At 45.4% G+C, this 27,982-nt stretch overlaps 1 protein-coding gene and 1 pseudogene across 1 annotated transcript; one reads left to right on the forward strand and one right to left on the reverse strand.

Annotated features, from left to right (window-relative positions):
- Positions 1-27,982, forward strand: part of LOC140185023 (uncharacterized) — a 101,528-nt pseudogene that overhangs the window by 21,467 nt on the left and 52,079 nt on the right.
- Positions 9,317-20,621, reverse strand: LOC140185480 (probable G-protein coupled receptor 139). The gene is made up of 3 exons (XM_072238815.1): positions 20,562-20,621; positions 10,383-10,491; positions 9,317-10,215 (listed from the first exon to the last, which is right to left on the reverse strand). The coding sequence occupies exons 1-3, from the start codon at positions 20,619-20,621 to the stop codon at positions 9,317-9,319; spliced, it is 1,068 nt and encodes a 355-aa protein (XP_072094916.1).

A 27,982-nucleotide genomic window follows, 5' to 3' on the forward strand; every position in this document is an offset into this window, starting at 1 on the left:
TCTGGAATTTAGAAGATTGAGGGGGGATCTGATTGAAACGTATAAAATTCAAAAGGGATTGGACAGACTAGATGCAGGAAGATTGTTTCCGATGTCGGGGAAGTCCAGAACGAGGGGCCACAGTTTGAGGATAGAGGGGAAGCCTTTTAGGACCGAGATTAGGAAAAACTTCTTCACACAGAGAGTGGTGAATCTGTGGAATTCTCTGCCACAGGAAACAGTTGAGGCCAGTTCATTGGCTATATTTAAGAGGGAGTTCGATATGGCCCTTGTGGCTACGGGGGTCAGGGGGTATGGAGGGAAGGCTGGGGCGGGGTTCTGAGTTGGTTGATCAGCATGATCATAATAAATGGCGGTGCAGGCTCGAAGGGCCGAATGGTCTACTCCTGCACCTATTTTCTATGTTTCTATGTTTCTATGAATGGCAGAGCAGGCTCGAAGGGCCAAGTGGCCTACTCCTGCACCTGTTTTCTATGTTTAATTCAGGTGGGGACCAACACCCTGGTGAGGAGGCTCATGGGGGCCTGCAAGGAGAAGGCTGGGGAGAGCTTTTTGGGGACATTGTCCGTGCACCCAGTGTTTCAAGCTGCTTTCGAGGAAGTGTGTCACAGCAGGGAGTCCGATACCGAATTTAAACGAGGGTCTGTGTGGCTCACCCAGTCGAAGCCAATGGTGGTATGGTCTGGGGAAATAGCAAGACTGATGGGGACCCCCAAACTTCACGAAGTGCATGAGGGCAAAGCTCTCTTAGCGGACGCTCTGGAGGACCAGGAAGAGGAGTCGGGATATCCTGCTGGGCTACTAGTGAGGCCCGAAATTCAGAAGACCTCTGTTGTACAGGCGAGCAGGAGGGCAGTGATCGTCAGGAACACTATGAAGTGGGAGGTCACCTTCAAGCGGGGGAATGCTCCTAGCGCATTTGTTCCCGGTGACAGTAATGTTTAGCGCCCCCCCGTGAGGAACTCCGGGGAGAAACTATTGGAAAAGCGGGAAAGTTGACCGCTGAGTCATTCAACTTCGAGAACTCCCCGGTGCCACCGGGTTGGAAACTGATGTTGGTAGAGAAGATGTTGAACTTGGAACGTGTCCTTTCCCTTGGCGAGTTTGATGTGGGTTGTTCCAAGAGTACGTGTCACACTACCTGGGTGACCGAGGACACCCCGTTTAGAGAGAGGTATCGGCGACTGGCCCCTGCAGACGTGGAAGACGTGCAGCAGCATTTGTGTAGGTTGAAGGAAGCTGGTATCATCACTGAGTCCCAAATCCCCTATGCGTCCCCAATAGTAGTGGCCCGGAAGAAGAATGGGAAGGTACACATGTGTGTGGACTATAGGACTCTGACCGTCCCTACCGGTATACGGTCCCATGGATCAAAGATGCGCTGTCCTGTCTGAGAGGTGTGGAGTAGTTTAATGTGCTGGATTTGAGGAATGGATATCACCAGATCCCGATAAGTGAGGGCGATAAATAGAAGACAGCATCTTAATGTCCCCTGGGTTTCCTCCAGTTTGAAAGGATGCCCCAGGGCATATCGGGAGCCCCTGCAAACTTCCAGCGGGTCATGGAGAAGATGGTAGGGGATATGATCTTGCTTGAGGTGTTGGTGCATTTGGATGAGCTCATAGTATTTGGATCCACATCGGAAGAACACGAAGCGAGGCTACTGAAGGTAGTCGCCCTCCTGAAAGGTAAAAAGTTAAAACTTTCCCTGGACAAGTGCCAGTTCTGCAAAACGTCAATTGGCTATATCGGACACATAATCTCACATGATAGAGTAGTTACAGACCCGGCTAAGATAGAAGCGGTGACCACTTGGCCAAGGCCCCAGACTGTGAGCGCCCTGCGCTCGTTCCTGGGGTTCTGTGGTTATTATCGGAGATTCCTGATGGAGTAGCTACAGAACCGGCTAAGGTAGAAGCGGTGACCACCTGGCCAAGGCCCCAGACTGAGCGCCTTGCGCTCGTTCCTGGGGTTCTGTGGTTATTATCGGAGATTCCTGACGGGCGAGGCCAAAGTGAGTCACCCCTTGAATCAGCTTCTGTGTGGTTACCCTCCCCTGAGGAAGAAAGGGAGGGTGAAAAGGACAGGAGAGTGGAGAATATTTAAACCCGTCGGAGCCCTTTGGACAGAGATGGGATGTAAAATGTGAGGAGGCCTCTCAGTTGCTGAAGGAGCTGCTGACCCAGGCACCGGTGCTGGATTTTGCGGACTCCCGATAGCCGTATGGACTGCATACAGATGCCAGCCGAGAGGGTTTAGGCGGAGTGTTCTGTATCAGGTTCAAGGCACTGGGTTCAGGCCTGTGGCGTAAGTCAGCCGGACCTTGTCGCCTTCCGAGAGAAACTATCCCACGCACAAGTTTGAATTCCTGCCGTTGAAATGGGCGGTGGTGGATAAACTGAGTGACTAACTCTACGAGACCAAGTTTCAGGTGAGGACTGAAGTTTGAAGTGACCTCGGCGAAAGTGGATGTGACAGGCCATCGGTGGTTGGCAGCGTTGTCTGCCTGTGATTTCAGCCTGGAGCACCAGCCGGGGAGCCGGAACATTGATACGGATGCTTGTCCCGACAGATTCATTCGGGACAGGACAGGAGCGAGGAGTGGGAGAGCGTTTCTGACCCTGGGTAAAAGCCACAATGAAGACCGAGGAAAAGGAGAAGCAGGATCGAGCAGCGGATCAATTGGTGGCTTCTGATGACGCCATACCCCCAGTTTACTGTAACCTGACTGCTGCCGGAATTGAGTTCTGGGGAAGTGGCAGCTGCTCAGAGAGATCACCTGGGCAGTGGTACTATTTGGTTCGCGTCGAAAAAGGAGACATGGCTCAGGCGGAGAAGATGAAACACGCTTCGGTGCCTCCATTACTGAAAGAGTGGCCTCGATTGGAGTTGAAGAATTAGATCTTATCCCGGGTCACGTCAGCCCCGGACCGACCCCGGCGTTGCCAGCTGGTTCTGCCCAAGAAGTATCGGAGGATTGCGTTGACGTCACTTCATGATGATCCTGGACACTTGGGGGTGGAAAAGACCTATGGATTGCCCAGAGACCAGCTTTACTGGCCCCGAATGAAGTCGGAGGTTGAAGAATACTGCAAGTCGTGCATTCGCTGCATACGCCGGAAGACACTGCCTATGCGAGCAGCTCCTTTGTCCCACTTTCAGGTGCAGGGCCCCTGGACCTGGTGTGTATAGAGTTCCTGTCCATAGAACCCGATGCCAGCAACACGGCGAATGTCTTAGTCATCACTGACCACTAAACCAGATATGCTCAGGATTTTCCTACCAAGGACAGGTGGGCGACTACGGTGGCAAAAGTGTTATGGGAGAAGTACTTCGTTCATTATGGCCTTCCCAGGCGGATACATAGTGACCAGGGACGGGACTTAGAGAGCAGCCTCATCTATGAGTCACTGCGCATGCTTGGAGTTGAGAAGTCGAGGACCGCGCTCTATCACGCGCGGGGCGATCCCCAGCCTGAGGGGTTTAACAAGACCTTGCTAGACGTACTCGGGACCATGGAGATCAGCAAGAGCTGGTGGAGTCAACATATTGGGCATCTGGTTCACTGTTACACGAAATGAAGCTACTGGGTACTCGCCATATTACGTGTTGTTTGAGCGCGAGGCGAGGTTACCCAATGACCCTTGTTTTGGGACTGATGAGGTTGACTTACCACCGAAGCCTTATCTGAAGTATTTGTGTGATATGAGGAGCGAGCTGAAAAGGGCTTATGAATTGGCTGGGGTTACAGCCGCCAAGCAGAACCGAGGATATTAGAGGAGGTATGATCAGAAAGTGAGGTTCTCCCAACTCCTGCCGGGAGACCGAGTCCTCATAAGAAAATTGGGGCTACCTGGAAAGTACAAGTTGGCTGACCGCTGGGCGGCCACACCCTATGTGGTGGAGAGTCAGATGCCGAACCTACCAGTGTTCCGGGTGAGACCAGAGCAGAGGAAGGGGCCTGTCAATATTATCAATCGGAACCACCTATTGTCTCTGGGACAAGAGGTGCAGGTAGACCAGGAGGCCAACTTGGAGACTCCACCTAGTAAGAGGACTCTGCGAAAACGCACGCGACTGCAGGGACCACAGCGGGAGAGGCTGGGCCGGGCCCCACCCAAGAGTGGGGTACTGATTCGGAGGATGATGATCTGGATGTGAGGTACATGCTGCCTTTTGCTAAGTCCTCATTGATTGAGGAAGAGTCTCCTGGCCCTTCTCCCATTGAGTTAGGTGAAGTGGGGGCTATCTGTGGGCAGCCTGGGTTACAGCGGGACCCTGAAGGAGAGGAAGCGGGACCTGGACATGGGACAGGGGGCTCCGAGTTGCCGGGGGCCATGAGTGGTAGATCGAGGGAGGACTCGCTAAATAGACCCGAAGTATCCCCAGTAGCGTCTGAGCCTGAAGTGTTAGATGAGGAGGTACGAAGGTGTCAGAGAATTAGGAGACCAGCAGATAGGTTGGCCTAGGTAGCGTCAGGGGAACAGGGCGTGATCTCTACCGTTTAAGGAGCTATGTCACTGCCTTTTGCACCTGGATTGGGCTTTGTGTTTTGCAGGAAGGGTTGGCGAATTATCTCAACGCATGAGGACAGGAATAAATTTGGCGGGGGGAGAATGTAATGGCTTCTCTGTAATCTTCACCGCTTAGGTAATGGTTTCTCTGTAGCAGGACTGTTTGGGTTATGGCTAGAGATAACAGGGCTGGGGAATGCAGGGGTTAGCCAATCAGGGGTTTGTAGCCCTATCTTGAGATTCTGGAAGCAGTTGATTTCCCACTCTTTTGCCAGAGGAAAAGGGGGAGATGAAGAGAGAAGACGCAAATGGAGAGATTTGGTAGACAGCAGGACGGGGTGGACTCGGAGCGGGGGTCCAAAGGACGCGACGCCCAGAGCAGATCAACATTATGTGTACAGACTGTTTAATAAGATTTGGGCCCTTTTCCTTATATATTTTGTTTCTCTAATAACCATATAGTCGAAGTAAGAGTTATAAAGCATCACACATCAAAGTTGCTGGTGAACGCAGCAGGCCAGGCAGCATCTGTAGGAAGAGATGCAGTCGACGTTTCAGGCCGAGACCCTTCGTCAGGACTAACTGAAGGAAGAGTGAGTAAGAGATTTGAAAGTTGGAGGGGGAGGGGGAGATCCAAAGTGATAGGAGAAGACAGGAGGGGGAGGGATGGAGCCAAGAGCTGGACAGGTGATAGGCAAAAGGGGATACGAGAGGATCATGGGACAGGAGGTCCGGGAAGAAAGACAAGGGGGGGGGAACCCAAAGGATGGGCAAGGGGTATATTCAGAGGGACAGAGGGAGAAAAAGGGGAGTGAGAGAAAGAATGTGTGTATAAAAATAAGTAACAGATGGGGTACGAGGGGGAGGGGGGCCTTAGCGGAAGTTAGAGCAACCCAGACGGAATATAAGGTGTTGTTCCTCCAACCTGAGTGTGGCTTCATCTTTACAGTAGAGGAGGCCGTGGATAGACATGCCAGAATGGGAATGGGATGTGGAATTAAAATGTGTGGCCACTGGGAGATCCTGCTTTCTCTGGCGGACAGAGCGTAGATGTTCAGCAAAGCGGTCTCCCAGTCTGCGTCGGGTCTCGCCAATATATAAAAGGCCACATCGGGAGCACCGGACCTCGCCAATATATAAAAGGCCACATCGGGAACACCGGACCTCGCCAATATATAAAAGCATAATTGTTTTATCACATATTGTGTATTTTTTATTTCTGGGCACTGATTTGTAACAGGAGACACATCACGCAGCATCCACCCAAACGAGGTTTCTTACGTTTGGCCGGGCTGGGCTTTATCACCCCCAATATTAAGCCGCTAGGCGAAGCGAGTGTTACACAGAGGTACAACATTAGCTATTCGCCAGTCCTTCTGTAAGGTTAGTCACCTGGTGGAGTTCATTAAACAACACCAGATCCAGTACGGCACAACTCTCGTTGGACCGTCCTCAAATTGATTTAATACACCTTCCTGGATACACTGAATAAATTCTGCTCCATCTGACAAGGTCTCAGACAAGAACGCTATTAAGTTTAATTATTTAGTTAATCTGATTTAATATCTGTTTCACGTCCTGGTAGCTGTGATTGCACCCTTGCACCCTTCCTGTTTCTGAGCTCCACAGGAATGGACTCCGTGACTGACGACTCAATTATGTCTCTTCAAAGTCCAGCTGTGACATTGTGCCTTAGAAGTAGTGCAACTACGACACAACCCCCTCCTTTACCTCCTCCTTTATCTTTTCTAAATCTCCAAAAAACAGGTACATTAATCTTTATTCCTACCCCACTCGCAACCAAGTTTCAGTATAATGGCTACAACATCGTAGAACCATGTTCTAAATTCATCACGCGTACCCATCCTGTCATTAAAATATATAAACTTCAAGTGATCCAAACCACCGTAACTGTTACTTCGATTTTACACTTCATGACACATATCTTCTGGTCCTGTCCTTCATTTCGTGACTTCAGGCTCCAGTTCCCAGCCCCCCGCAAAACTAGCTTAATCTCTGAGTGACTAGTTCTGGGCCCCTATCTGAGAAAAGATGTTTTGACTTTGGAGACGGTCCAGAGGAGAATCACAAGAATTATTCCAGGAATGAAAGGGTTAATGCTTGAGCAGCTGAGTTATAAAGAAAGCTTGAATAGGTTAGGACTGACCTAAGATTGAGGGAAGATTTGATAGAGCTATACAAAGAGTAAATTTAAGCAGGCTTTTTCCAGTGAGAGGAGGGGGTTGGTCGGAGTTGAATTAGAACAATAGGTCACGGGTTCATGGTGAAAGGTTAATAGTTTAATGGGAACAAGAGACAAAACGTCTTCACTCAGAGTGTCCTGGGAGTGTGGAACCGGAGGCCGGCGCAAGAGGTGCATGCAAGCTGGATTTCAATGTAAGGGGGTTTCAGGGGGGCTACGTCAACATTTAAGGGAAGTTTGAATAGGTACGTGGTTGGTAGAGGTAAGGAGGGGCTGTGGCCCGGGAGCTGGACGATGGGAAAGACAGGTTAAACAGTTTGGTTCGAACTAGATCGGCGGAAAAGACTTTTTTCTGTGCTGCAGCTTTCTATGACTATCAGATAAATGATGATGTTCATCGATACAGTTCCGAATTCACCGCTATCATCCCGGCAAACCCTGTTAAACAGTTTCAAGTCCTTGACCTCAATAGGACCCTGTACAAATGGGTGCAAGATTTCCTCATTTGCAGATCCTAGTCAGCTGGGATATGCAACAATATCTCCACCACAATCTGCATCAGCACTGGTGAACCACAAAGCTGCGTGCTTAGCCTCCCTGCCCTACCCGCTTTACACATTTGTCAGTATAGATAATCAGAACTCCAAAGCCATGATCGTATTTGCTGACGACGCCATTGTCGTTGTGGGACCAGCAGATAGCAGGGAGATTTATAAACCAACAACAACAACAACTCTGGAAGTGTCGTTCCACAATAGCAACCTAAAACCCAAGGAGCTGATAATTAGTTTCAGGAGGAAGAAAGCAGAGGTCCAGAGACCAGACTCCATCGGAGGTGAAGAGAGTCAGGAACTTTCTCTGCATCTAGTTTTCCGTGCGGTGTGTTTGGTAGAAGCAAAAACTTCGATGAGATAAATCACTTCCTCTCTTACGCCCGAAAATAAAACTTTATTTAGCGATACTTGATTGTACAGAGAAGCATTGCTTTACTCCACAACTTAATTTCTGATAACAACTCCACGGAGTCAGACTGCTAAACATGCCCATTTACAGGTCAAACCAGAGTTTCGTTTGCCAGACATTTTAAACCAGTTTTTATAAAGAGCCGCCCCGTTTCCTGAGCGAAACGACATTACAAAATATTATTTACACCAGTACAACGGAAGGTTTAGTTACGCTTACTCACTTTATCTGTCACAAGTTTTCCATGTCCTCGGCATATTGCTTCAGTTGGCACAAAGGATATTCACTCGTTGTCGAGGGATCGACAATCCGTGAATTGTAATAAATTTATACCATTGGAAGTAAAATCATACCAGCATCTTCTAAAGTAAAATCATACCAGCGTCAGGGTCGTTGGCCCAGATCCCGTCAGGAATCCAATGTTTCCAATAGAGTTTGTGCTAATGTGAGTATCTCATACGGAGTCTTCATTCGTTAGAACATCTGCCCCACTGAACTAAATTATTGTTGCTGAACTAACCGGAAATGAAAAGTTACTAACGTTCTCCCACCAGGCTACATGAACATATGGTTTTATCTACAGAGACGACCACCTAATGTGAGCAGTTGTTTGAGTCCATCTTTCAACTGCTCCCTGAATTTCGTCTAGGACAGAGTATAGATACACGTCTTGGCGCAGTTACAGAGAAACTGCAACATGAACACAAACTTCACAACAAAATGAAATTGGCGGAGAGAGCGAACAACAACATTATTGACTTTCTCCGGTTCTCCACCTCTGGGTCAATTCCTTTTCTCTCTGCTGTTCCTGAGCTCCCGGCGAACTCTGTTTGCCGCGATAATATGACTGTCTGTTAAAGCATTAAAAAGCAGAATCAAACTGTAATGATAGCCATTAAATGCTCTTCATTTGATAAGCCATTCAATCCTGGAAACATTTTAGTAACCACCTTGGAATCTTCTCTAGTTTCAGCACATCCTTCCAAAGATAAAGGGCTCTTATCTTAAAATTATCATGTTTCTAGATTGGGTATAAACGCCAAACCTCAGCGGAAGAAAAAACAGCTTGCATTTACACGCCGCAACTGCATAAAACCCCATCGAAGACAGCTGCTAAGCACGTCCATTTATGGGTCGGACGATAGTATCGTCTGCCAGCCGTTTTAAACTTCCGTTTTTGTAAAGGACCACGCGTTTTCAGAAGGAAAAGGCATTCGAAAAACGCCAATACAATGGATGTTACACTTATTCCAGCTCACTTTAAAAGTCACGGGTTTTCCATGTTCTCGACATATTACTGAGGTTCTCAACGAGAAAGTCCACTCGTGTTCCAGAGACCGTTAATCTGTTAATTGTAACAAAACTATAGCAATGGATGAAAAATCATGCCAGCATCACGTGGGTGGTTGGCACTTCTCATTGCAGTCTCTGCTCATGTGAAGATCTCATTAGCGAGCCAGCATTCGTTGGCACATCGACCCGAATTAACTCAGTTAATTTTGCTGAACTAACCGGTAATGACAAGTTACTAACTTTTTCTCACCAGGCTGCAAAATATACGGTTAAGCTCCCGGAAATCTGAATGATATCGACATTTATTTGAACTCCGAACAAACTTTACAATTGGACTTGCGTTTTAACTACAGACCCGACCACTAAATGTGAGCAGATGTTTGAGTCCATTCGTCAATTGCTCCCGGAACCTCCTCTGTGACAGAGTGTAGATACACGTGTTGGTGCATATACAGAGATACCTCAACATCAACCCAAACTGTTGCAGGATATATCTCGGAGTATTCAAATATCTATTTGTGTAAGAGTAATTCTGAACTTGCCAGTTCATAGCATAGACAATATAGGGGATCCACAACAATATGAAATTGGCTGACAGAGCGAACAACAAAATTATTGACTTTCTCCGGTTCTCCGCCTCTGGATTTTTCTTTTTATCTCTGCTGTTCCTGAGCCCCCGGCGAACTTTGTTGGCCACTATAATATGACTGACTGTTAAAGCATTAAACAGCAGAATCAAACCGATCGGTAATAAAGGTGTAGTGATGGTGTTAAACAACTGGTATGCTTTCCACGCTGGTAAAGTTCCGTATTCCATTTTCGCAATGCATCGCCAGGATATGTTGTCAATGATAAGGTAAGCTTCTACCGCAAAAGAGAATGGAACACGCTTTGCACAACATCCTAAACACACAATTACAATCACAATAGTCGCTGTCCTCTCGGTGCAGTGCCGTTCCCGCAGCTTTTGACTGCAGATTGCAACACAGCGATCGAACGTGAAAGCCACCGTGAGCCAAACAGAGCAGTCCATGGTTGCGAGACTCAGGGCAATCGTCATGGAGCAAATCGGTGTAATGAGCAAAGGAGGGCCATACATATAAATATTATTTATATGACCGAGTACAACAGCAATAATAACGCACAATAAATCAGTTGCTGCCATTCCCAGCAGGTAACGGGAGATGCATTTAGAGAGTCCGCAGTTTCCCAGAGACAGGATCACAATCGCTACTAAATTAACTGCAAGGAAGCAAAGAAGAGTTATGTTCATTTGCACAATCCCTCATCATTTTTACTTCATATACGCGCAGAAAAATGTGTTGAATCGGGCTGAGTGAACCTCAGACATCGGATCCTATGCCGGGCCAGGCAGAGCTCGATTCAGACTGTGGAAATACTGCTCTCACGGGCTCCGTCACCCTCATTCCATCGGACGATAACGACGGAACCGAGTAACAGCTGAACCGCAACTTTGCAGTTGCCAGCACGTTTTCCAATCGGCTGCTTATCGACCCACTGATCGAGACAGACCCATCATTGTAGCTGAGAATGTTGAATGTTTTATATATTGCGGCCATAAAATGGACTTAGGGAGACTTTCTTCGGAGATAACATTTTGGAGTGGAGGAAAGGCAGAGCTAAATTCATGCTTCGATTTACAGGTGGCAAATAATGTTGAATCTTGTACCTTGGGACGGAGGCGCAATATAAAGATTTTGGCATCCTCACCTTGTGAGGTGGGTGTAAGAAATAAAACAAACCAAGTTTTATCTAAATTAAAACCCGCCTAGCGAAGAAGGACACATTTAAACGTAAATGGTTTGCACGTTATTGTGGCAAGTTCAAAGACAAATAAGCAAAAAAAAAAAAACATGTCAGAGAGTAAAAAGAAAACGGTGTCACCGAAAAACCGGGAATCTCGCAGAGAGAGCTGCAATGCTGCTTAAGATTTTGTTTTCAGTTAGTAATCGTGTGTTTCGATATTGATGCAGAATCAGATTTATAACAATATATGATGGGGAAGCTGGAAGGTGGAGCAGGGTAAAATGCTAAAACAGGAGCAATATTAACACTCAATCACTTGTTGATATTGACAATATCATCGGACATCAGAAACGAGTAAAGGTCCCAGAGAAAAATGAAGGAATGAAATAAAATATATATTTAAACCCAAATAGGTTTAAAACACTAATCAGATGAGGCATCATCTGTAACAAATGCTGCAAATACAAAACACATCCATACAGTTGTAGCCAATTCCAGTTACTTACCCGGGATACCAATCGCTGCTAGTACAGGATAGTAAATACTCGCGATGTAGTAAATTGCTGGATATCCCATTTTCTGTGTTAATTTGCAATCAGTTGAAAATAGTCCAACTGCCGATATCTACTGTTAATTGCTTTGCAAACTCTTATACAGGAGAGGCAAGTGCACTCTGACAATTAATCATACCACATGGTCAGTCACAACAGAGACAGTCCACTGAACAATCACTTCAGGATTGTTTTCATTTGTATTAATTTCGTCATCGTGCAATTAAAATCGCTCCCTCGGTGGAATCACAAAATAACAATTATGTTTAATTTTGTTTATTCACACCTTCAAACGAATGTTGTACATTCTTTCTCGATGACACAGAACTGGTGCGTTTCACATAGAATGACCCTCAGTCTCAATACTTCTACAACGTGGACGATCCCTCTCTAATAATTATCAATAGTAACAACGGGCGACGAGCATTAAGATTCTAAGGTTAAGGAAGGACTTTCAGTTTGATTTTTGAATTCAATAATCTTTTCCCAGAAGGGGAATGTTCACACCTCCTTCTTGCTGTCAGATTAGTTTGGTGCCACAATAGTAGTCAATCTGGATGAAAAACAGTTTCGCTAACGATTAAATTAACGATGTGTCTGGAAGGTCATCTCCACGTTTAAACTGGTGTGGGAGTAGCGGGGTCATTTGTGATTAATGTAAGGAGACTCTTTCACAAAACTATCTGTAAAAAATAGAGACATTCAATACCACTTTCCCCACAGAACTACACTGTTTAACAAGGAGTACTCGTATTTCCCCCAATAACATGTCGATCCACTCCCTCTTTCTCCATTAACAGTTCTTACAGGTGTGTTATTTTCATACAATGTTCACTTCATTTGTTTCTTTTATTGTATTGCAAATTTTACAAAGCTCAGTGTGTCCAATGTGGGGAGGCAAATGACGTCTAACAGCGGTGATTTATCCATTGGTGATGCATTCTCAATGCTATCCTTACTGGTTATAGGACCCGTTGCATTAAATGCCAAATGAGTTAATATCAGCTACAAATAGCAATAACTTACACTCAACACAAAGTACTCTGCAGATGCTGGTGTCAAAGCAACACGCACAACACGCTGGAGGAACTCAACAGGTCGGGCAGCATCCGTGGAAACGATCAGTCAACGTTTCGGGCCGGAACCCTTTGTCAGGACTGAAGAGGGAAGGGGCAGAGGCCCTATAAAGAAGGTGGGTGGAGGGTGGGAAGGCGAAGGCTGGTAGGTTCCAGGTGAAAAGACAGTAAAGAGAAAGTTAAAGGGGTGGGGGAGGGGAAGCAGGGAGGTGGTAGGCAGGAACGGTGAAGGAGGAATAGGGGAAAACACAATGGGTAGTAGAAGGAGGCGGAACCATGTGGGAGGTAATAGGCAGCTGGGGGAGGGGGCAGAGTGAAATAGGTGTTAGGGAAAGGGAGGGGGAGGGAATTACTGGAAGTTGTAGAATTCTATGTTCATGCCAAGGGGCTGGAGACTACCCAGACGATATATAAGTTGTTGCCTCTCCAACTTGAGTTTAACCTCATCATGGCAGAAGAGGAGGCCATGTATGGACATAACCGAATGGGAACGTGAAGCAGAGTTGAAGTGGGTGGCAACCAGGAGATCCTGTCTGTTGTGGCGGACGGAGCGGAGGTGCTCGACGATGCGGTCCCCCAATCTGCGTCGGGTTTAGGCAGACGGAGCGGAGGTGCTATATACCTTATATACCGTCTAGGTAGTCTCCGGCCCCTCGGTATGAACATGGAATTTCATAGGGTATGAACGAAGCCTTCCGGCCCGACACGTTGACTGATTTTTTTCCACGGATGCTGCCCGACCTGCTGAGCTCCTCCAGCGTGTTGTGAGAATAACTTATACTCGCTCTGACCCTGCTTGTGGGAAGTCCCATGCCTTCAAAATATCTCTGACAAATCATTTCGGAGACTGTTTTTCTTGTCCCCAGCCTCACGTTGTTTTATTAAGGAATCTGTTTCTGATAAATATTTTGTTTGGGAACCCCCACGCCCTGACGAAACACTGTACAGCCAGTCATGCTGTCCAGTGAAAGAGGGATTGCCATAAATAGTGTCTATGTCGCAGCGTGTGTCTTTAGTAAATAACAGATCTGTGCAACAAAATCAACATGACACTGTTTCGGTGAACTTGCCATTTGTTTTCGGACAGTCAGGCTTTTTTTTTCCATTTCATTCAGCAAATGAGAACCCTCGTTTTATATCGGTCCAAATTTGTCTTTAATATCAACAATACAACAAGTCAAACTCCGCTGGAATAGCTTTTCATTTCTTTGTGATTAATTTAACGGCGATTATGATCCTGTCTCTCGGAATGTGTGGAATTTTGAAATCCATCCCCCGAACCAGGTGGAAATGGCAAAAAAAAAGATCTCATACTAATTGTCTTCATTGCGGATGTGTAGACGAATTACATCTATTGTTATGCTGATTTATTGCTGATCACTCATATTTGCGCTCAGGCTCTTGCCCCGAGTGTTGTAAATAGGGACAGTGACATTTAACTGACAGTGAACCATAGAACCATAGAGCACTACAGTGCAGAACACAGGGCATTAGGCCCTTCGAGTCTGTGCCAAAACTTTATTCCGCTAGTCCCGTTTATCTGCACCCAGTCCACAACCCTCCAGACCTCTCCCATCCATGTACCTATCCAATTTATTATTAAAACTTAAGAGTGAGCCCGCATTTACCACATCAGATGGCAGCTCGTTCCACACTCCCACCACTCTCTGAGTGAAGAAATTCCCCCTAATTTTCCCCCTAAACCTTTCCCCTTTCACTCTAAAGCCATGTCCTCTCGTGTTTATCTCTCCTCATCTAAGTGGATAGAGCCTACTCGCATTTACTCTGTCCAAACCCCTCATAATTTTGTAAACATCTATCAAATCCCCCCTCATTCTTCTACGCTCCAAGGAATAAAGTCCTAACTTGTTCCCTGTAACTCAACTCCTGGAGACCCGGCAATACCCCAGTAAATCTTCTCTACACTCTTTCAATCTTACTGATATCCTTCCGATAGTTAGGTGACCAGAACTGCACACAATACTCCAGATTTGGTCTCACCAATGTCTTATTCAACCTCGCCATAACATCTCGACTCCTACACTAAATACTTTGATTTCTGAATGCCAGGATGCCAAAAGCCTTCTTTACCACTCTGTCCACCTGTGACGCCACTTTCAAGGGATTATGTATCTGAACTCCCAGATCCCTCTGTTCCTCCGCACTCCTCAGTGCCCTACCGTTCACTGTGTATGTCCTACCTTGATTTATCCTTCCAAAATACAACACCTCACACTTGTCTTCATTAAATTCCATCTGCCATTTTCTGGCCCATTTGCCCAGATGGTTCAGATCCCTCTGCAAGCTTTGAAAGCCTTCTTCGCTGTCCAGAACGCCTCCGATCTTAGTGTCATCAGCAAACTTTCTGATCCAATTTATCACATTGTCATCTAGATCATTGATATAGACAACAAACAAGAATGGTCCCAGCACAGATCCCTGAGGCACACCACTAGTCACAGGCCTCCAGTCTGAGAAGCAATCATCCACTACCACTCTCTGTCTTCTCCCACACAGCCAATTTTGAATTCAGTTTACAACCTCTCCATGGATACCTGGTGTCTGAGGTTTCTGAACAAACCTCCCTTGCGGGACCTTGTCAAAGATCTTACTAAAGTCCGTGTAGACAACATCCACAGGTTTTCCTTCATCTACTTTCTTGGTAAACTCCTCGAAAAACTCTACAAGATTCGTTAAACACGATCTACCACGCACAAAGCCATGCTGAATATCCTTAATCACCCCTTGGCTGTCCAAATACCTGTATATCCGATCTCTCAGAACACTTTCCAATAATTTAGCTACTGCTGATGTCAGGCTCACCTGCCTGTAATTACCTGGCTTATTTTTGAAACCTTTTTTAAACAACGGAACAACAAAGCGCCCTTTATCTCTAACCATAACGCAAACACTGCTTCTACAGAAAGATCTTTACATTAGAGGTGAAACCTTTCCCAGGGTATTACGGTTTTTTTCTTTGCTAACCCTTTATCAAGTTAACAATAATAAAGCTAAATCGTTTAATTGTATGTGATGTTTCGTCTGTTATTTTGTGGTACTAATTTGTAACAGAGTAACAAATCACACAGCATCCACAGCAACATGGCCTTTCAGGATGGGCTCGCACGTTTGGCGGGGCCAGAGGGTGTCTCCCCTAGACCTGCACAGCCGACGGGACCGGAGTGTTTCAACTGTGCGTGCATCGTCCGAGATCGATTTCGTTGGATGCTGTATGATTGCCCTGAGCATTGATCCAGTGGGTTGTGTGTTTCTGTCTGTGCTAAAGTGCATACGGTACGTAGGTATGGATGTTGTTAACGCTCAGCGGCCGAATTGCAAGTCGATTCACCTGTAGTTGGGGGCGAAGACTTCAAAGACAGTTGCTCTAGATTCTGCGGATCGAGGGAAAGGAGTGATCTGAGATGGAATGTTTAATGAGTCGTCCAGCGAGTGGTGAGAATTCTGAGTTGGTATCTCCCCTTACTTCCCCGGCGAATAAATGGCCAAATAGCCATATGGAAGGTCTCCGGTATCGTAGGCTCAGAATATTCACGGGGAATACGCCCACCTCGGCATGATCCGGAGGTGATAAGAGCGCTTAAGCTTCAGGAAAACTTAGGGAACAATGATCACAATATGATCGAGTTCACATTGAAATTGAACATCGAAAAAATATAATCCAATGTGTCGGTATTTCAGTAGTGTGAGGGGATCCAGGAGTGCCCCTATTAGCTGTTTGAAGAGAGACAGAGAGAGAGAGTTATTTACCACTGATATGTTGCTTTTGAAGAGATAGAGAGAGAGAGACGAAGATTAACGGTTGGACTAACAAGGGAGTTAACTTTGGAGTTTTACTTTGGAGATAAAATCCGAGCAGCTCGAAGGTTGCTATGGTGACCAAAGGCAGATTATTGATGTTACTTTCAACGACTTGGTGCCTGCTTGTGCATTTCTTCATAGACAAAGGAGGGAGGGACTCTGTGAATGACAAGTGATGTTCAGCCTGGTGGGGTAAATGGGAGGTCAGATGATACAGACCTCAGACACATGATCTGGACACTGAATGAGCATTGTTGTGCCCGTAGAGAAAGTGGGTTTTGGAGGATCGATTAGATGAATTGACTTCAAATTGCTATCCCAGTGAAGGAGAAGGGGTTGACTGGTGGGGAGTTGTCTATGTGTCCACCCTTGCTGGGGTGATAGCTCCACCACAGGAAAACCGGTCCCCTGGTTAAAGTCACAGTCGGTGACTTGGGAAGGATTTCGGAGGAGGACGAGGAAAATCGACTGCATCATATATTCCACACTTACTTTTATATATAATCATTGTTAACCTGTTTGATTTATCTACATTTATATTACTGTATGGCGTAGTTACTAATAAATATTTGTACCTTAAAGCAATACTGGACTCCAAAGTGGTTTCTATCTCTGCTGGTTTCTTTCTCCCGGTTACGGGGTACGTGACAGTGGAATAGAGGAAATTACAATAGCATGAGAAGGGTACTGGCTGAATTTGACTGGAAGGGGACATTCGCAAGAAGGACAGGAGGAGCAGCAACGGGTGGAGTTTCCGCGGAAAATGAGGGATGCGGAAGACAGAAATATTCCAAATAAGAAGAAATTTTCAAAGGGGAGAAGGACACTACCGTGGCTGACCATTGAAGTCAGAGCCAAAGTAAAAGCAAAAAGAGAGGGCATACAAGCAGCTGCAGCAAGAGGAAAGATAGAGGATTGGGAAGATTTAAACACCTTCCAGAAGTAAACTAAGAAGGTCATCAGGATGTGAAAGATGAATTATGAAAGGAAGATGGAGACTAATATCAAAGAAGATACTGAAAGCATTTTAAGTATATAAAGGGTAAAAAGAAGATTCGAGGGTAGATATAGGACCAATACAAAATTACGCTGAAAGTACTGTAATGAAAGGTGCTGTAATGAGAGTGATGACTTGAATGCGAATTTTGCACCAGTCTTCACAGTGGAAGACGTCTGCAGTATATTGGACGCTCAGGAGTGTCAGGGAAGTGAAGTTTATGCAGTGAAAACTACGACTATAAACGTGCTCAGGAAGCTTAATCGTCTAAGGGTGGATAAATCTCCTGGACCTGCTGGAACGCATCGGGTTCTGAACGAAGTAGCCGGAGAGATTGTGGAGGCATTAACGATCGTCTTAAATGAATCAATAGATTCTAGTATTTTACCCATCGACTGGAAAAATTGCAAATGCTACTCCGCTATTTCAGAAGGGCGGGAGGTAGCAGAAAGGAAACTATAGACCTGTTAGCCGGACATCAGTAGTTGGGAAGTTGTTGGAATCGATTGTTAGGGATGAGTTAACGGAGTACCTAGCGGCACATGACAAGAGAAGCCAAAACCAGCATGATTTCCGAAAAGGAAAATCCTGCTTGACAAACCTACTGCATTTTTTTCTAATGAAACTACAAACAGGGTAGACAAAGAAGAAGCAGTAGACGTGACGTACTTGGATTTTCGGAAAGTCTTTGACAAGTTGCCGCACAGGAGGCTGTTTAGCAAGATAAGAGCCCACGGAATTACAGGGAAGGAGGAGAATATGGCGGCGCGACGCAACGTGCGCGGCCGCTCTGAAATGATATCGTATGTGTTAAGTAGAGGCCGTGCACAATCCTGATTTGATGGAGACAAACGTGAGAAGCACGGAGGAACACCTGGAGAATCTTCTGAAATGCCTGCTTCACTGCCGCTACTATTGTGCGATCGAGAATCTCCGGAGGGGAAGGCCTCGGCTTTGCCTATGAACTGTTGCGGGGGCGGGGTCGAAGCGCTCGGCAGAGATGGTTCTCGGCGCTCGGTGTCGGAGGGCTGGTCGGAGGGTCGAAGGTTTTGGCCGGACTCAAGAGTCGGCTGTGGTCGGGTGCTTCCAGGGTGTTGCATCGGCAAGTTTGCGCCGCTGGAAGCTCACGGCAGGAAGATTTTTTCCTTCTTCCTTCCACCGTCTACGTGAGATGATGGAGCTTTCGAGAGACTTTGAGACTTCTTTTTTACCTTGCCCATGGTCAGTTCTTCATCAAGTTACGGTATTGCTTTGCACTGTTGTAACTATATGTTATAATTATGAGGTTTTTGTCAGTTTTTCAGTCGGCTTGTCTTGTGTTTCTGTGATATCATTTCTTGAGGAACATTGCATCATTGTTTAATGCATGCATTACTAAATGACAATAAAAGAGGACTGCGTGTCCTCATAATCTAATCTAATCTAAGTAACTGGCATGGGTGGAGTATTGGCTGGTAGGCAGAAAACAGAGAGTGGCAATAAAAAGAAATCTATTCTGGCCAGCTGCGGGTTAGCAGTGGAATTCAACAAGCGTCGGTGTTGGGACCGTTGCTTTTTACGATGTATGTCAATGGTTTGGACTTCGGTATTAATGGATCTGCGACTAGATTTGAAATGATTCAAAGGTAAGTGGAGGAACGGGTAGTGTCGAGAAAACAGAGAGCCTGCAGAGAGACTTCGATACTTTAGGGGTATGGACAAATAAGAGGCAAAGTATTATCAGATGCTGGGTGAGTCGCAGAGCTCTAATGACGTGAAAATACAGCCCCTGGCAGAGAGTCTGAGAGGACGGACTGCTGACGTATTAATGTCCGGGGGGCACAACACCCTTCGGTTACTTTTGCGACATGCAAGCGCTAAAAACTGCTTTTGGCCCAGAGGCGCTTATGTCTCTTATTCGAAACTGTTTTTTTAGATTATGAGAACACTCAGTACTCTTATATTGTCATTTAGAAATGATACAATGTTTCTCCGGAGTGATATCACAGAAAACAGGACAAACCAAAGACTAACACTGACAGAACCACATAATTATAACTTATAGTGACAGCAGTGCAAAGTAATACCGTAATTTGATAAAGAACAGACCATGGGCGCGGTAAATAAAATAAAAAAATCTCAAAGTCCCCATCGACTCCCGAGTCCCCGATAGCAGGCGCCAAAAGGGAGAAACTCCCTGCTGTAAACCTCCAGGCACCGACAACTGCCGATGCCTTGGAAGCAGCCGACCACAGCCGACACCGAGTCCGTCCTTCCGAAAACGTCGAGTCTTCGACCAGCCCCTCCGATACAGCCTCCCGAGAGCCATCCTCTACCGAGCGCCTTCGACCTTAACCCGGCCGCCGAAACAAGCAAAGTCGAGGATTCGGGGCCTTCTGCTACGGAGATTCCGGTTACCACACAGTAGCAGCGGCAGCGAAGCGGGCAGTTCAGAAGTTTCTTCAGATGTTCCTCCGTACTCTCACATCTGTCTCCATCAAATCAGAATTGTGCACGGTACCCTACTTGACAGATTACAGATATCATTCATCAGAGAGGCCTTTCAGGAGAAAGGAGAGAATTTTTTCGCTTACATTTAGATTAGATGAGTTTTTTTTTTAGATTTAGATTATGAGGACACTCAGTCCTCGTTTATTGTCATTTAGAAATACATGCATTGAGAAATGATACAATGTTCCTCCAGAATGATATCACAAAATCGGCATAGTGGCAGCTGAGTTGCTTGCGGTGCAGGGATCCATTCGGACGGCTGAGGTGAATCAGTTCAGAATGGACTAATTGGCAAAAGGCACGCAGTCACAATACTTGATCGCTTGGGGTTTACGCATGTCTCGTCTGACGAGCTGATCAGGCAAATAGGAGAAGTGGGGAATTCGGCAGAGGCGCCGAAAGCCTCCGTCAGCAGGGTTCAAGGTTGATGAAGTAACCCCTGACAGCCCATCCCTCTGATGGAATCTACTGTGGTGGACTGAGGAGCGTACAGAGGAACTGAAGGAGGGAAATAAGGCGTTTAGGAAAGTTAAGAGGTAACAGTCTGCGATTGATCTTATTAAGTATCTAAAAGGCATAGAACATGGTGAAGATTGTGAAAAGGTTTCCTGGAAATCAAATTGCAATAATATTGGAAGAGATATTAAACTTGACGATATTTGAGAAATGCTTATGAAAATGGAGGAAGTAATCGTTCGGATGATGATATTCCAGTATTGATTGATGAGAGTAGAATTATTGTTACTGAAATAGGGATTGTTTAGTTACATCACTAGGTCATTTGTGCGATTGATAATCAAGATAATTTGTGAAGAGATTAAGCAATGTAGGGATAAGGATTAAATAACATGATCTGCTGGAGGTCAACTGTAGCAACCATAGAATTACTGATGTAGATGTCATGTCCCGGTCTGTGAGGTCCGCATTCCTGTTCACGGCCCGGTCCATCGTTCCCTATACTTGGTTTTCCGGTTTTCCCCGGTTTCGATTGAAGCAGCTGATTCTCGTTTGGGCTGACTTCATAACTAGCTTCAGGATTCAGCCTCTGGCTGCTGGACTGTTCCTTTTCCTCCCCTTCCTTCTGTATCCCTGACAGTTGCCAGCGCAAGTTACCTCGGCAGTTCTGGTCGCCTCACTGTAGGAAGGATGTTGAAGCATTAGAAAGGGTACAGAGGAGATGTACCAGGATGCCGTCTGGTTTAGAGAGTGTGGATTATGATCAGAGGTTAAGGGAGCTAGGGCTTTACTCCTTGGAGAGAAGGAGGATAAGAGGAGACATGATAGAGGTGTACAAGATTATAAGAGGAATAGATAGAGTGGATAACCAGCGCCTCTTCCCCAGGGCACCACTGCTCAATACAAGAGGACATGGCTTTAAGGTAGGGGTGGGAAGTTCAAGGGGGATATTAGAGGAAGGTTTTTGACTCAGATAGTGGTTGGTGCGTGGAATGCACTGCTTGAGTCAGTGGTGGAGGCAGATACACTAGTGAAGTTTAAGAGACTTCTAGACAGGTATATGGAGGAACTTAAGGCGGGGGCTTATATGGGAGGCAGGGTTTAAGGGTCGGCACAACATTGTGGGCCGAAGGGCCTGTACTGTGCTGTGCTATTCTATGTTCTATGTTCTATGTTTATCATGGCAAGTTCCCTCGGTCTTTATTATGGCAAGTTCCCTCGGCAGTTGCTACGTAAAGTTCCCTCGGCGGTTACCAGGGCAAGTGTCCTCGGCAGCCACCTCGGCCCTGCTCCTAAAAAGGGTCTGGCCCTGCGTCCTGAAAAGCATCCCGGCCCTTGCGTTCGAGGAAGCAGCCTGGTCCTGCGTCCTGGAAAGCATCCTGGCCCTGTGTCCTAGAAGGGTTCCGGTGGTTCCGAGCCCCAAGAATGAGTCCCGGCTCCGAGCCCCAGGAAGGAGTCCCGGCTACGAGCCCCAAGAAGGAGTTCCGGCTTCGAGCCCCGCCCAGTCCAAGGGCCGACCCAGCCAAGTATCGAAGAGCCTAGACGAGCCCAGTCCGATGGCCGTCTCCAGTCAAGTACCTAAGAGCAGAGTCCCGTCCCGTCCTGAAGCCACGTCCCGTCCAGGGGTACCTCGTCCAGTCCAAGAGTCAAGAGCCGAGTCCAGCTGAATCCGCAGTTCCACGCCCAGCCCAGTGCTGGAGTACCTCGTCCTGTGCTGGGAATTCCTCGTCCCGTCCTGGTGTCTCTCGTCATGCCAAAGAACCTCTCCTTGCCCAGGCCTCGTCTAGCCTCGAAGACCCCAAGCCTCGTCTAGCCTCAAGACCAAAGACCCCAGCCACGTCCTGTTCTGCAGCCATGTCATGTTCTTGCCTCGTTCTGGTGTCCGAGCCGGAGGCAAGACCCAGGATCTGGGTTCTTGTCCAGTCCTTGGCTCGGAGTCCATGCCCAGGCTCCTAGTTCATAGTTCCTTGTCCAGGTTCCCTGATTCTTGTCCAAGTCGTAGCCCAGGCCCGGTGTCCTTGTCTCGTCCATTGCCTGTGTCCATGTCCAGCATTGTTTCCTCCCGACTTCCCTTGCCTTCTTGTCTCTCTCAGTCCTATTCCTAGTACTTCAGTGTTTGTGTCTTGCATTTGGGTCCGCCACCAGCGCCCCCGTATGACAGTAGAGTTTTCTTTGTGTGAAACAAAAAAAGAAAGCTATTATTAATGCAGGTCAGATGTCCCTAGGAAAGGATAATATATTTTAATGTCTGATTAGATATATGATTGAAAACTTTCGTGAGGTAATATTAAATGTTTTGAATTGTTATTTGCAAGTTGGCCCATCTTCTTTCCTCATGGAAAATGGCATTGGTTGTGCGAAATCTAACACGTGGTAACTCCCCGTCAGAACTTTCTAGTCATATGCCATTATCGGCAAGATCTCATTTATGTAAGCTTATCGAACATATGGTAATCAAAAGTCTCAATTATATTTTGGAAAAGAGAACTGTTATAGTGTTTTCTCAGAGTGGATTTCAGAAATGTAGAATGACATTGGATTTAGTTTTATGTTTAAAAGAACACATTAAGAAATAACAGTTAAAATATGCTGCAATAACGGTTTTTTTTTTGATATTGGACAGCCTTATGATACGTTATGGAGCAAAGAGCTTCTGATTAAATTACGGAAATAAGAGGAGGGGACGTTTTTTTTCCCCCTGAGTATTTTTTTTTTAATTTGAACGTGTATGCAGGTAAGGGTGAACAAGTTCTACTCCGTTTTCATTGGGAAAGGGGATGGAACCCCACAAGGTAGTATTTGTACCCCTCCATTATTTAATATTATGATTAATGGTATTTCTCTCAGATAGATACTCGGGTATGTAAATCACTATATGCAGACGATGGAGCTTTATAGATTAGAAGTAGAAGTATCAAACTTTCTGTATATAGGATGCAATTAGCAATTAATAAGTTGGAACAGTGGACAAATAGATAAGGATCTGATCTTTCTGCAGCTAAAGAAAATGTTAGGCGTTTTACAAATAGGATTAATAGACGTAAACTTGATTTCAAATTATATGATCATATTCTCAGTATGTGGCTGGATTATGAGCTGTCATGATAGCACCATGTGTGAAAAGGATCTGTGTGAAATGTAAGGGAGCATTAAATATACTTAGCCGTCGATGTGGGTATTCTTCGTGTTGGTGCTGTCAGGAACATCTTTGTTGAACATTTCTGTCTATTTAATTAGACCTGTCCTTGATTATGTCTGCATGACTTGTCGGTCAGCTTCATCTTCAGTTTTAAAATGTTTGGAAGTGATACAACACAGGCTTTAAGATTTTATTTTGTGGTGTAGCAAGGTCGTCCCCGTTTCAGATTTATTGGTTGAAACGAAACAACTACCTTTACGATTGCGGAGGTTGAATTTTATGTGGCACACTGGATTAATTTACGGCGGGAAAGAAATGATCAGTTTTCCGGCATCTGCAGATTTGCTCTTATTTGTGAAGGAAATGACAATCTTTGCGTTGCGGGACCTTGTTAACATCACAAGAAGAGTGTTTTTAGTTTTGGGTTTTTATCAGGCTCGGAATATGGGTTGGTTAGATTATGCGCTATGTCCCACTGTAGCTCTCTCGGTAACCACACCTTGTTTTTACCAATGGTTTTAGTATATGTTGGGATAATAAAATCTGAGGATCGTGTTTTGCCTGATATTCTATTGGAGACAGGAACATGTGCACAGCCGCTTCGCCCGATCAATGGTTTGCTCTTTTGTTTTGTTGACTTTGCGGGAAATGTGTTGTTGTATTGACGGACGTCAGTAGGTTCAGTGTCTCCTTCCTGTACTCTTTGCCCTCGTAATGAAATGATACCATTGATTTCCAGAGTACCAGCCTCCAAAAGACATGATGTAAGGTACAGGCTTTATGAGATACATTATTTGTCAGACCACCACAGTGTTATTTTCTACAGGTAATATCTACATTATGCTCTGTTTCATGACGTCCATGTTTATCTCCTATACTCGCTGCAACCGTCCAGCAAATTGTGCTGTTCAGATTGTTCGCTATCGTGGGAAAATGCTCGGAATTTGTTGATACAACTATCTGGAGAATGCTGCTCCCCGTACTCGCATTTTATTGCAAGTAACTGTTTACATTGCACCTGCGTATGTGTGTACCTGTGGATGTCAATGAACTCAAATTTCTCTTTAATATCACTGACTTGTTCCAAGTTCATTTCCCTGGGATATCGCACTATTAGGTCTGATATCACTGGGAATTTCAGTGAAGATGCAGTTTTGTGGAATTATTACAATTTTTAATTGTGAAAGTTATTTAAAAATTCACTGAACATAAGTGATGATAGACCAGGACTTTCATAGGGGGAAAAATCTGTCACAGTACTCAATTAATATTGTGAACACTCCGCTGTAAAAATTAATGCGGATGGCTTTCTCGTATCTTTGTTCTGATATGTCACCTTAAAGTGTGAAATGTCAGGTACGAATGCAGTGTTGCTAGTCATTTTCCCAGCTCCTCTTCAAGGAATGCACCTGAGGTTTTATCGTCCCCTAACACCAGGAAATAAAATTGGAAGGCGGAACGCTTCGCATGTCGGTCACCCTCAGAGAAAGGGAAACTTTTAATGCATCCCATCGAAGACAATTGGTCAGGTGAATATTCCCGGCCTTGATTATCTCTATATATACTGTGATTCCCATAGTTTCGTCAATTGTTCTTTCTCGCTCAAATAGATTGGATATTTCTGAATTATTTTTTCGTCTTACCATTGAAACCAGAAAAAAAAAAGTAAATGAATCTGTTTCATGCAACCAATCATATTTATTGCTACAGATTCTAATCAGTTCTCATCGAGGAAGACCTGTTACCGAGAGCAAATAGTAGAAGCGAGTTCTTGACGATCATGTCACTTTTCATGGAAATATAGGGGCAGACAACAAGTGTATTTACGGTAGCAGCTTGCAGGCCTCCGAATATAACCCTCGGGACATCTTCCTTCCAAACAGACTGCACCAGTGTAGTTGCATGGTCTGGCTACGTAAAGAAAAAAAAGCACAATACGAGTTAGACTCCGATACTGGGAAAACTCAGAATGACTCCGTATTCTCACTTTAAATCCGGATTTCTGATTGAATTGCATCATATCTTTCCGAGTTGAATTGCATTTGCCATTTCTCAGCACTGTTCTGCATTCTGTCAAAGTACTGCTGTACTCTACAACCAACTTCTACACGACCTATAAATCCCGCTTCCTTGGTCTCATCTGTAAATATAGTAACCTACCCTTCCCTTTTACCATCCACATCATCTGTAAATATCACAGACACGAAGAGCAGAGCCCTGTGGAACACCACGGTTCAGCCGCCTCCACAGAGGATCCGCTCCCGCTACAACCATCCTTCTTTGGGCGAGCAGTTCGCTATCGACACAGACAAGCATTCCTGGGGTCAGTGGACGTTAAATCAACCATCACCTAACTCTGCTTGCTGAGAGAGTTTTAAAAACGTACATACCATCTCTACGTGATTTCCGCCAGGCTGCCTGCGCAAACTGCTGACATATTAATAATATCAAAATGAAGACGAACGTGTTTCGCATTCTGTGTAACGCACCCTACTGAGACCGAGCGAGCCAGAGAATGAAACTTGGATTGGTGTCGGAGATGCCGCACAACTTATAAAAAAAAACTGTTGTGTTGTCAGGATTGCATTGGCTAGTTCTGGTTGGTGGGCGTGACATATGAAATGTTGTTCATACGATCAGAGGGGCGTGTTTTAGTGAGTGACAAGTGCCCTTTGCTAACTTTAAATATTAAGCGATGCTCCAAATCTAATCAGTAACGAATTCGATTCAGCCGCATGCCAGAACTGCAATCTCCAAGCAGACGCCTGGCTTTGCCAAGTGTCCAGTTAGAGACAATGAGTCTCAGCGCAGTTATTCATTCGAATGTCATTTTCACGTCTCGCCTATTTTCACATCTCCAATCGGATCTTCAGTGTGAAAATCAGAACTCTTCACAATTCACACTCTGCCGTCAAGCGGGATGTAATAACAACACTGAGCAAATTTGCTCAGCCGCACGGTATTCATTATTTTCAGAGATCTGTACACGTTTTATTACATTAATAGATTAAGTTTTCTCCAATTCACGCGTTAAATTGCATATGGCACAATAATAGCCTTATAGGTCATGATGCTTTTGTCGACCACTGTGGACATGTCCATGTCAGTTTTACCCAAAAGTAGGTCGGCCCAGAAAATGTGGATGCCACTGAAATATAACAAATATACGCGCACATCGATGGAGCTACATTAGAGAGAATCCAACAGTCCCAGCGATTTAGAAGAAGAAACACGAAACAGTCGGTGATTTGAACTTTGCATATTGGGACTGTAGATCCCACGCTCTAGAAGGGGTAGATGGGAGAGAGTTTAGCAAATGTGCTCAGGAAAATGTTCTTCTTTAGTCCTCAGAAGTCCCAACAAGAGAACGTGTGTGCCCGATCTTCTCTTGGGCAATAAGAAAGGGAAGGTGATAACAGTCTGCGGAGGGGAACACTTTGCATCTAGTAACCACCATGATATTAGTTTCAAAATAAATCTGAAAAATAGATAGGTCTGGTGGGTGGGTTCGGATTCTAAACTGGAGACTTTCCGGTTCTGAAGGTATCAGAATTGATCTGGCATGTGGGGATTGGGTCAGGGCGATTTCTGGCAAAGGTGTACATGGTAAGCGAAAGGATTTGAAAAGCGAAATTTGGAGAGTACAAAGCTTGTGAGCGCCTGATAGAATGGAAGGGAAAGATAACAAGTGCATGTAACCTTGATTTTAAGAGAAATTAAGGCTCTAGTTCAGAGATAAAATGAGGTGTATAGCAGGTTTAGGCAGATAGGAACAAATGTGGTATTTGAAATGTACATAAAATGTAAGGTAACGCAATAAACAAATCAGAAGGGCTAAAAGAAGGCATGACATTGCTCCTGCAGCTAACGTGATGGAGAAGCGTAACGGATTCTACAGTTATGTCCAGACCAAAAGGATGACGAGGGAGAAAATTAGTCCTCCGGAAGACAAAAGTGGTAATTCACGAGTGGAACTAAAATAGATAAGGGGAGATCTTATTTTTTTAGCATGTCTCTTTACAGAGGGGAGGGGCACATCGAAAAGAGTCACTGCAGCCTCAACCATGGAATATGTGCAGATGGCAGAGGAGGGCGGGGAGTTCTATCCCGAGGAACGCCTTGATCGATGAAATCCAAGAACCTGGAAGTTGTTGCACTGGACCCTGCGACGAGACTCCCTACTACTGGACACATCTTCCCCACATCCACTCTATCGAGTTCCTTCAACATTCGTTAAGTTTTAATTAAGTCACCTATCATTCTTCTGAATTTCAGTGAGTGGAGGTGAAGAGCCATTAAACCTTCCTCACATGACAGACTTTCAAATCCAGGAAATACTTTTGTGGACATCCCATGAACCTTTTCCAATGTCAGCACATTCTCTTTTTTTGATAGGGGCCCAAAACTGCTCATAATATTCTAACTGAGGCCTTAGCAGTGCCCTATAGACCTTAAACATTACATCCTTGTTTTTACAGTCTACTCCTCTTGAAATGAATGCTAACATCGCATTTCCCTTGCTCATCACCGACTCAGCCAGCAAATTATCGTTGTGGAATCCTTCACGAGGACTGCCGAGTTCCTTTGTACCTCCTATTCTTGAATTTACTCTCCATTTAGAGAATAGTCCATACTTCAGTTTCTCTTACGTAGTCCATGGCCATGTACTTCCAGACACAGTATTTCATCTACCACTTCTTTGCCCATTCTCCTA

Source organism: Mobula birostris, chromosome 20, assembly GCF_030028105.1.
Source record: "Mobula birostris isolate sMobBir1 chromosome 20, sMobBir1.hap1, whole genome shotgun sequence".
Lineage (NCBI taxonomy): Eukaryota > Metazoa > Chordata > Chondrichthyes > Myliobatiformes > Myliobatidae > Mobula > Mobula birostris.

Excerpts from the sequence above, each read along its gene's own strand:
- LOC140185480 (XM_072238815.1), bottom strand. The coding sequence starts at position 20,621 with ATGGACCGGGCCGTGAACAGGAATGCGGACCTCACAGACCGGGACATG. Across the intron at positions 10,492-20,561 it reads GGGACATGACATCTACATCA|TGGGTCGATAAGCAGCCGAT; the intron begins GTAATTCTATGG and ends TGTCTCGATCAG. Across the intron at positions 10,216-10,382 it reads GAATGAGGGTGACGGAGCCC|TTAATTTAGTAGCGATTGTG; the intron begins GTGAGAGCAGTA and ends GCTTCCTTGCAG.